Source organism: Protopterus annectens, chromosome 8.part0 (assembly GCF_019279795.1).
Source record: "Protopterus annectens isolate FY-2018-M chromosome 8.part0, PAN1.0, whole genome shotgun sequence".
Classification (NCBI taxonomy): domain Eukaryota; kingdom Metazoa; phylum Chordata; order Ceratodontiformes; family Protopteridae; genus Protopterus; species Protopterus annectens.
Genome location: NC_056741.1, coordinates 1,710,908,444 through 1,710,919,597, shown reverse-complemented (window position 1 = coordinate 1,710,919,597; position 11,154 = coordinate 1,710,908,444). Strand labels below are relative to the sequence as shown.

The following is an 11,154-nucleotide window of genomic DNA, read 5'->3' as shown; positions in this document are numbered from 1 at the left end:
TTAAGAGATGTAATTTTCTTAAGTCACTTGTCTGAAGAAGTTTGCTTATTACAAGCAGACGAAAGCGCTAACCTTAACCTTGTTAAATTTATTGTTGTGGATTTGCCGACTTTGCCTCTCCTTTTTTTGTTTTTAAACAGTTTGTGGTATCTGCGGTTTACTTAGTTTGGTGTTGCTACAGAGATGGCAGAAGAGACAACTCCATTTTCACAATCTCTACTCTCTCCTACTGGTTCTCAGTCGAGAAAGGAAATGAGTATCTGAACCATCACTCAACTCATCTTACAGTTGACTAACAGGGTTGAAGAATTATCTAAATGCATCGACAATAGTCTGCCAACCACTTCAGGAGGTTTAAATAATGGGCAACATTCTACTTTAAATCAAAGCCTTTCAAAGCCTTGCTCTTGGCATCACTGTCCCCCCACTTCATCAATTCCTTTGGTTTCTTCTGGGCGGACACCATACCTCTCAACTGTCCCTGATTTTAACTCAAATGTTAGCTCTGTCCCTCTTAATCCTTCCTAAAACTAGTGACTTTTGGAGGAAAGGTGGTGAATTACACTTAATGAATAATGACAATAATTAAGAGTTAGACTTCTTTTACTTCAGAAAATGTGTATTAATTCATATGCTCTGATTCTGTCAATGTTTCAAGTTAATAGCACTAATATTTTAAAAGTGTCCTTGACTGTCCCTGATTTTTTCTTCACTTGTCCCTGATTCTGTTGAAAATTGTCCCCAATTGGTTGAGAGGTCTGGCGGACGCTAGAGACTGTAACTTCCTCTAACATGAGAGGTTTGAATGCCCATAATGCTACCAGAACGGAGGTATTTTCTAATAATTCTAAAACTTCCAACACTTCTGTGAGTGTGGATATCCCTTTGTTGAACGAGATGTGGAACAAAGCAATGAATCTGCTTCTCAATGGCAATTTTGTTAATGAAACGGGGCTTCAAACTACAAACCCAGGAAATGAAAGTAACCACACCTCTGTTATATGTAAAAGAAAAAATGTACAAAACACTAAAACCAAGGAGAAGCCAAAATCCAATAAAAATCCATGTAAGAATCCAAATAAAGTTCCACAGAAACCTTTATTGCATAGGTAAGTGCTTTCGCAACCTCTCCTGGTTGCTTCCTCAGACCAAAACAAACATGTGATGTGTGTTATAAAAAGGGGATTGTTTTTAAGCATGTTTGTTTTGGTCTGAGGAAGCAACCAGTAGATGTGAAAGCATTTAACTATGCAATAAAGGTTTCTGTGGAACTTTATTTGGATTCTTTCTTGGATTTTTATTGGATTTTGGCTTCTCCTTGGTTTTAGTGTTTGGAACATTTTTTCTTTTACATTGGACTTTTGTGTTTGTTCCATCACTCAGCAAACAGGGCTTTTCCTTTTTCATTATATACACCTCTGTTATAGATAATTTAAAAACCTTTGACAGTAAACTTTTTAAATGCAAGAAATTACAACTAGAGGTTGTTTACCTTCGGGAATGTTTGCAGAGGAAACCTATTCCAAAACGACTAAGACAGTGGAGGTACCTGACAGGGTTAGTTAAGAATTCTTCATTCCACTGTGAACTTTTGCATTTATTCAACCAACAGGGTTGTCAGTTTTTGGAACTTTTACTTAAGGACTATGGCAGTCAAATAGGAAAGTTGACTGCTGAGCTGGATAATTTAGAAAGGACAATAAAAACTGATCCAGACTTAAGATATAAATATGACTTTTGCCACATTTTTAATAGTATTGACAACAGTTTGATCAAGCTTAGAGAAATTAAAGTAAAATAACTGGCCAGAGACAAAAGGGAATATGAGAATGGTACGGTGTATCCCCCACCTCCACGCACTCAAAGTAGTTCCTTTTTTTAACACTGCTACCAATGCAAGTGTACTAACATCTTCAGAGGACCTGGATACAGAGGGTGCGGGATGGAATGATGGCCCAAGACCCTCAACACCACCAAGACACAGTGCACACATTAGAGACAACAAACTCCTAACCCTCCTGAATCTCGGCCCTCCTGAATCTCGGGATTTTCCCAACCAAGGGAGGAATAACCAGTCCCATGTAGGGAGAGGTCAAGGTCGAAATCTTTGACAGAAGAAACAGAACCGTCAGGGGAGATAACTGTTGTACCTGAAAACAACAAAAATGTCATTGTTTCTAAACCCACTATTGTTATTAATTCTACAGGGAAATTTTTGAACAGTTTTAACACCTTTGTAAAGGATGGTAGTTCTAACCTTACCATTAATAAACGACAAGTGTTAAACACTTTGAGGGCACACAATATTCGGATAATGAAACCTGATAAGGGGGGAGGTTGGTATTTATGAATGAGGAGGATTATAACAAGAGTGGCACTTTTATTAGAAGCTGACTCTTACATGAAAGTATCTTTAAATTAATTTAACGGGGCCCACCAATGAATCAGATCATTACTTAATGACTTGTTTATTGAAAGAACAATTACTATTGACATTTACAACTATTTGAGTATGCCAGCCCCTAAGATACCCATCTTCTTTGCCTTCCCTAAAATACATAAGGATATTCAACCCCCCCTCCGCCCGATAGTTAATGGCCAGAATTCAATAATTTATGCTTGTGCCGAACTTGTTGACAACAAGTTAAAAAAGTTCATGAAAGCAGAACCCCAAATTTGCCAAGATTCTTGACAGTTTCTGGAACATTTAGACTCATTTATCTTTGATGAGACTTTGACTTTCCTCACGGATTATACCAAAGACCTATACACAGTAATCCCTCAGAAGTTAGATCTAGAATGGGTGAAAGATTTCTTATTCAGTAAAGGTGCTAACAATGATGAAATGTATTTAATAGATTTTATTTTGTACATAGTATTGTCCAACAACTTTTTTCTATTTAATAACTTTTATTTACAGAAGTCAGGGATGGCCATGGGGTCCCCATGTGGGAGCTTTGCTAACTGTGTACTTGCTCATTGGGAAAGGAACTATTTATTCAAATGTGATCTGTTTAAACACAAAATAAAATGGTACACCCATTATTTGGACGACATCTTCATATTATTTGAGGGTGACCAGGTAGCAGCTGAAGAATTTGTAGAAGATATTTCTACCGTAACAGACTTTTTGTAGTTTACTTTTCAGTTTAGCTCTGACACCTCACCTTTCTAAGATGTCCTTATAATGAACGATATTTGTAATAAAAGATATTTGGCAAGTGTATACAGGAAACCAACGTATTTGAATAGTTTTTTACACTATGAAAGCTCCCACCCACAACATCAAAAGAAGGCTATTATTGAAGGTCAGATAGTAAGGGCGGTTAGGATGTCTTTAGAAACTTTTTTTATTTCTGAGTGTAATTTACTCAAAGAAATGTTTCTAAAAAGATCCTACCCAGTTTCCATAGTCAGCAATGTAATGATGGAAGTCATAGACAAGAGAAAAAACTTTTTTTTTAAACCTATCCTGAATGGTGATAAAATGGTAGAAGTTCAACCTATTCGATTTCATTTAGATGTTGAGGTTGTTGTGAATCCAAATGCATCTGTTGATTTTAATACAACCTTTATTACCCCTTATTCGGTTAATGTACCAACTTTGAAGGGGATTATTTTAAAGAACTGGGATTTGATTACAGCTAATATTTCGGTTCGCCTTAAGCTTGGTGAGAAACTGAGGGTGACATTTAAGAGAGGTTACAGTTTGAAGACTTTATTGGAGAAGCCTATTAGAAAACATGTTAATAGTCCAGGGATGTACATGGAAGATGAAATTTCTGCAAGTGCGTAAAAGTTGGTAATAAAGTTATCAACAGACATCAACTTTTTATAACAGGTAGATTCAACTGTGAAACAAAAGGAGTGATATATTTGGCTATGTGCCAAAAATGTGAATGTTTTTATGTAGTTGAGACTGAAAGACAGTTAAAACAGCACATTTATGAACGCACGTACAACATAGAGAAACAAAATCCTTCAAATGCCCTGGACAGACATATTTCTAGCAATATAGGGCACACATTTTCCTTTTTGGTAATGGAACAACCTACTGATATTCGGGGAGGTCCTTTGTCACTTATTTTGTAGGAAAAAGAGCTTAATTAGCAGTTATCATTGAATGCCTTTAGTTACCCTGGACTAAATGAGAACTACAATTTAAAATGTTTGTTAAAATTAAAATCTTTAGAAAAATTATTTTTTTATATAAAAAAACAATATTTTTATGTTATATGATTACGTATTTACATATATACACATTTATTTTATTATTATATAATAATTTTAAATGCTTATTTGTAATTTAATTGGGCTAGGAAGTGATGCCATGTGTCATCCGTTATTTAAGAGCTGTAATTTTCTTAAGTCACTTGTCTGAAGAAGTTTGCTTATTAGAAGCAGACAAAAGTGCTAACCTTAACCTTATTAAATTTATTGTTGCGGATTTGCCGACGTTGCCTCTCCTTTTTTGTTTTTAAACAGTTTGTATTCATGGTATCTGCGGTTTACTATAAATACACACATATATATGTGTGTGTGTGTGTGTGTGTGTGTGTGTGTGTGTGTGTGTGTTGGTAGATGGAGAATCTCTTCAGCAGTTTGTATTTTTTTTTCTGCCACATAAATGTCTCATTTTTAGTCATGTTAATTATAACAATTATGCTAAAAATCAATAACTCCAAATCTATCTATCTAATCTGCACATATCTCCCTCCTGGAAATAACATTAATACACTTGAAAACATACTTTAGTCACCTATCTACCCACCTACCTTAGGAAACCATTGTATTAGGAGACTTTAATATAGACTGGGCAACCTGTAGTTCCCATAATCCTACCAATCACATAAATCTACACAGTTTCTCACAGATAATAACCACCCCTACTAGAATCCATAAGCCAAGCAACAAGGAAACCACCCTAGACTGGATTCTTCTCAACAACCATCTTGATACTTATAAACCAGGAACCCTTCCCGATGATATCAGTGACCATATGCTAACCTATATCATTAAACAAAAAAAATTCATAGCCCTAACACTAATAATTTTAAATCCTCCCGCACCAAGAAATTCTTTAATCCAGACAGTTTCCAAAACGAACTAAAAGCATGTGACTGGTCACCTATGTCTCATCTTCAACTTGATGAAGCAGTGACCTACTTTAATACTAGATTCCTTCAAATCCTAGATTACCACGCCCCCATTCGATCATCCTGAATAAGAACCAAAATTGCCCCCGGCTTACAAAACATACTAAGCAAAAGATCCTCCTCAGAAATAAAATTTGGGCCAAATGGAGAGCCTCCAAAAGTCCCTCTGATCACCTTTACTTTAAACAATTAAGAAATGCTACCAAGAAAGACATTCTCAGAGACAAAAAAGATTATTACCTTAACTTTCAACAAACCCACCAACAAAAGCCACAAAAATTCTGGACATGCATTAACAAACTTCTTAAACCAGGCGACTCTAAATCTCCTACCCCTTCAGGATTTAACCCTAATAACTTTAACCTGATACCTGATGCCTTTAATAACTATTTTACAGAAGCCATTCTAACCCTAGCTGATACTTTACCACCCATCACCACGCCACCAATAATACTATAACTCCATCCTTTCATATTCAACCTGTACCCACATCCCTCATTTCCAACCTCCTTCAAAACCTTAAACCATGCTCCCCTTCTGCTGACTGTCTTCCAGCAGAATTCCTGCACATTGCAACTAAAAAAATTGCCTATCCCATTCCATCCTTATAAATAGAACAATTTTAGAAAGCAAAATCCCTTCCATATGGAAAGTATCTCACATCAACCCTTTACACAAAGGTGGATCATCTACCGAGCTCTCCAATTTTTGGCCTTTCGTCTTACTCTCTCCAATAGCTAAAATAATGGAAAAGTACATACACAAATAACTACTTGCCCACCTTCTCCATAACAATTTATTTGCAGACTGCCAGCATGGTTTTAGACCATTTCATAGCACAACAACTGCCCTGCTATCATTTTCTGACTCCATAAACAAAAATCGTAACAATAATACTTTATCCTCTGCACTGTTTATTGACCTCTCAAAAGCCTTCGATATGGTGAACCATAACATGCTTATTGACATACTAAAAGCCCAATCACTTGATGCACAAGCACTACATTGATTTAAATCCTACCTAGAAAACAGACAGCAAGCAGTGCTTTGGGACAATACTCTTTCTACTTCCCTCCCTGTAAACATTGGAGTACCACAAGGCTTTATATTAGGACCCCTTCTCTTTTCATTGTTTATTAATGATCTACATACCAAAATTCCTCAAGCCACCTGCATACAATATGCAGATGACTCGACTTTAATTTGTTCAGCCAAGTCCATAACCTCTCTCAAGTCCCTCACTCAAACAGTATTTAACTGTTGAAAACTGGTTTATGCAACACTGTCTCCTTTTAAACCCCCCCAAAAAAAATTATTCCTCTTTGCTCCTACTCATAAGTCACCTCATCCACACTTCGCAGTCACCTCTAGCAATGGAACTAACATATCCCCTGACACTACAACCCGTCTACTTGGAGTAACAATTGATAACCTTAGCTATGATGACCATATTAATGCTACAATAAAGTCTGTCAACAAAAAACTAGGCAGCCTTTACAGAATCAAACCCTTCCTTACCCCTTCAGCCAGAATCACTATTGCCTAGACTCACCTAATCTCTACCCTTTTCTATGCTTCTGTGATATATACCAACCTATCTAGAAACAACCTCACCAAACTTTCTACTAGTTATAATAGCATAGCCAGATTTGCCACTGGCACCCCTTTCAGAGCTCACCACTGTCACAACCTCAAACAACTGGGATGGTTAGAACTGCAGAACCTACTACTTTGTCAACAACTTACCACCCAAAAGATCCTTTATCACCCTAATAATACCCCAATCCTTACTAATCTGATTACCTCCTACAAAAATCTTACAACTGTACGCTCAGCTAACAAAATCCTAGTCTCCACTATTAAATCTAAAAACAAACCTGGGGACTCACTTTTCGCCAACGCAGTAGGAAAAAGCTGGAACCAGCTTCCTAGTGAACTTTCATCTCTTGCTTCCACTCATCTCTTTAAAAAGCATCTTAAAGAATATCTTAAAAATCACAGGCTTTGTTCCTGCTCTAACCCAGACTGATATACCCTGACTGTTGTCTCCTTCCCCTTTTTGCTCCCCTTACACTTCTATACTCCACTGTTCTATGTCTCATACCTGTAAAAAAAAAAAATTATATATAGATATATATATATATATATATATATATATATATATATATATATATATATATATATAAAACAAATTTTTACAATTCAATATTTTTTTTTTTAATTTTTTTTTGATTGCTCTCTCTCAAATTTTTGCTCTCAGTATTTGATCTTAGTGTTAACCTACTAAGGACTCTAAATAACTTATGTCAACCTCAATGTAACAATGTCCTGTAATTTGTTTGGACTATTACTGTATATTGTAATCTTTGTCACTGCTAATGCTTGGAGCTTTTCTCCCCGGGCCTCTACTGAAAATGGACATATATCCAGTTAGACTAGCCCAGTCAACAAATGTAAAATAAAATAAATAAATAAATAAAAAATATTTGTTCTGCTTTTGGTGATACTGACAAACATCATTAAAGATATTCTGAACCTCATAATGTAAAGACTTGGAAATCACCACCAACATCCTGGCCTCTGCTGAAACAGAGTACAGTGAGGAAAACCTTCTCTGATAGTAATTTGTGAAGAGGATTCAGTGAAAGCCTAAATATGTAAACTGTTCAGGTATGACTTAAGAAAATTTCAGATTTGAGTGGTGGTCAGTCATTTCTAGTCCAAGAAGACAAATAATTCAAGTAAGTAGCCATGTGAGTGCCAAAGATCTCGCACCAGCATAAATTGAACAGCATCAGACAAACAACTGCCATCTCACTTCTGTAAGCAAAAAGTCAATCATTTTTAATTATGTTGGGGTAGTCTCTTCAGTAAGTAGTTTATCCTGCAAATGTCCCGTTAATTCAATGGTAACATTATTCTGACAATAGAGAATGAACATTGAAGGAGTAATGCTGCGGGTGCTAGTTTGCTTTAAATAAAGAAAACCTTTTTATTTATTTGGTAGACTTCAATAGGGTGAATTGCAAATCACAGTTTCCTATATACAGCAGGCATCATCATAAAAAGGTTTACGACTCTGCTGCTGGTGCTTTGTAAACACCTTTAAGTTGTGTCTGCCAGTTGAGTAGTTCTGATTTCATGATAAAAAAAATTAATCAGAAGTGATGGGCTGGTTAAATCATCTTGTAATACATAACCTTTTTTCTTTCAGGAGTAAGAAATGGGAGGTGTCCTTGGAGAAAATCTACAACAAAACACTGAGAGACAAATTTGCTTGGGCAATTGACATGGCAGAGCTGGACTTTGAATTTTAATAGCACTCGTTTCTGAAGCATCTTAACTTTTTTCTTCATCTCTAATATGAATGCAGTAGTACTATCTCACTTTATAATCCAGTTAACCTCACATCTACAGTGTAGATATTGATCAAAATGGCCTTTTCTTACCAACTTTACATTTTTAATGAAAGCTTAATATAATATGCAGGATGAATGTTTTAAGTGATGGACACTGCCATTGATTTTCTTAGTCTTTTAATATCTGTGATATAGAATTAAGAGTTCAGTGATATTTATAAATGTATACAATGCTTTTCTGCATCCACCAGGTGCTTTTATAATATTTACATGTTTTATCATATAATAGAGTCAAAAGTTTCTAATTTATATTTTGTACTTATTAAAAATCTGATTATACTTGGCATGTATGTTTTAGCTGTATGGACATATCTTTTTGAATTATAAAATGCATGACAACCTATAGCTCTTGTCTGCAGAATTATTTTTCTTACAGAATAACAATGGATAGTTATCACAACAAAGCAGTGCATTTCATTTAAGCTTGCTATTCATTGGCTATCAGACATTAACAAAATGCTTTTTTACAGGTTGATAGGTCAGTATTAATCTGGTTTCCCTTGCTGACCATTTTAGGCCAAACCAATTTCCCTTTTTGTGCTCGAATTAACCTACTTCATTCGGGTAGACTGGCCTTACCCATGCCATGGTTGATAAGTATATATTACCCCTAATGAGAGAGTGGGATCATACTATAAATCGTTTGAGGGGACCCATACATGGGACAAAGCACTTAGGAGGTGTCTCTGTCCATTCAGGGGGCAGTCATGGGGTAAATTTTCTCTTTCCCATCTATAGATCCAAATTGCATATGAATAGGGATGAACTTTGCTTTATGTGGTATCCTCTGCCCCTCCTAACTGTGCTGGTGATATTCCAGAAGTGGTTTAGATCCCTAGACCAAGTATTTCTGATGCCATTTGACTTGCTGATGTGCATTAAATCCATCAGTATTAGGCTGGAGGATGCTTTGTATGACATAGGTCACCTCTTAGCAGTCTGTATGATACACAGTGCAGTGACAGTGCTTTGAGTTGTCCATGTAGGACATGTGCCCTTTTAGTAGGGTATCTCTGCAGCTGTTCCAGTTGTATGTATCTGAACAGATACATACCAAAGGGGACATTACATTCAATGAGTGGCCTAATGTGGGATGAGTAAAGGAGGACAAAGACATCCCAAGGTCTAGACACAATCATTCTGTTGCAACTGCTATTTAAAATTTCCACTCTTTCTTCAGGCTGAATTAACCCCTGATGTAGTCATTACCTTGCTGTGTTCTCACACATGGTCACACCACAACACCAGTGTCACCAGTTATTTGTTGAGGTTACTATTACCCTGCTGCAGGGATAGCCTAAAAGACCTTCTGTGTCAGCTAAACTGTACAAGTGCAGTATCATTTTTATCAGTTTTCATACACATTATTGAAGTAATTTTATTCTGGTGTTTTATGTAAAAAACAGTGTATCAAATGCTTTTTGGAATCCGTTATGATGTGGTAAAGTTTGCATTACATGCATGTTCATAGTTTTTTTTTCCATTTATTATACAGTATACTAGAACCATTGTTCATTGCATGATGCAGTGCATTCAAATTGCAGGTTACTAGTAGTTAACTTAAGTTACTATACTTCAGAGAAGGAATGCAGTTTGCCTTGTATTAGCATGTCTTCTCCACCACATTTTTTTCTGTGCCACTAGTAATTCCAAATAACTTAACAATTCACAGCAGCTTCAAGTGTCTTTCATACTAACACTTCATTTTGATCTTCTTTCGGCTGTTCCCGTTAGGGGGTCACCACAGCGGATCATCTGTTTCCATTTCTTCCTGTCCTCCGCGTCTTGCTCTGTCACACCAACCCACCTGCATGTCCTCTCTCACCACATCTCTAAACCTTATCTTAGGCCTTCCTCTTTTCCTCTTACTGGCAACATCCCTCCTTAGCACATGTCCAAACCAACACAATCTTGCATCTCTGGCTTTGTCTCCAAACGTTCCAACCTGAGCTGACCCTCTAATTTACTGATTTCTAATCCTGTCTATCATCATCACACCCATTGCAAATCTTAACATTTTTAACTCTGCCACCCCCAGCTCTGACTCCTGCCTTTTTGTCAATGCCACCATCTCCAATACAGATAACTTAGCTGGACACGCTACCCTCTTGTAGACTTTCCCTTTCACTCTTACTGGTACCAGTCTGTCACAAATCACTTCTGAACACTTCATTTTGATACCAGTTCCAATTTCACAAAGCCTTTTAAAATATGAGTTAACCTTAAGAAAAAATGTTCATACATAAAGTAGTAAGTGCAGGAAATGCATCTCCCATTCTGTTATTTTTTAAATTTTTGAATTCTAATTTTAATCTTTTATTATCTGTTTTTCTGAACTTGCAGATATTAATCCCCATGCTGTAATCATTTCTAATGTCAAAACCTGCAAAGGTATTTTAATGCGGAGAACTGAGGTGATGAGGAACAAAACCAGATTCATCTTATAGTCCTGAGTTTGATTACCTCAGTCTCCATTTCCTGACTTTGCAACACTAAGTAAATTATTCTATTTTATTTTGGGTTCTTGATTAGAGGTGTCCTGATACAGATATGTGCAAAAAGATGGTGAAATTGGTGAA

General features: G+C 36.3%; 1 protein-coding gene across 1 annotated transcript in view; it reads left to right on the top strand.

The window, feature by feature from the left end:
• LOC122808552 (DNA topoisomerase 1-like) overlaps positions 1–8,918 on the top strand; it is an 859,013-nt gene extending 850,095 nt beyond the window's left edge. Inside the window, exon 11 of the mRNA XM_044079506.1 lies at positions 8,371–8,918. Coding sequence (XP_043935441.1) covers positions 8,371–8,473 — 103 coding nt within the window. The 3' untranslated portion in view covers positions 8,474–8,918. The remainder of the gene's footprint in view (positions 1–8,370) is intronic.
• Positions 8,919–11,154: the final 2,236 nt, after the last annotated feature.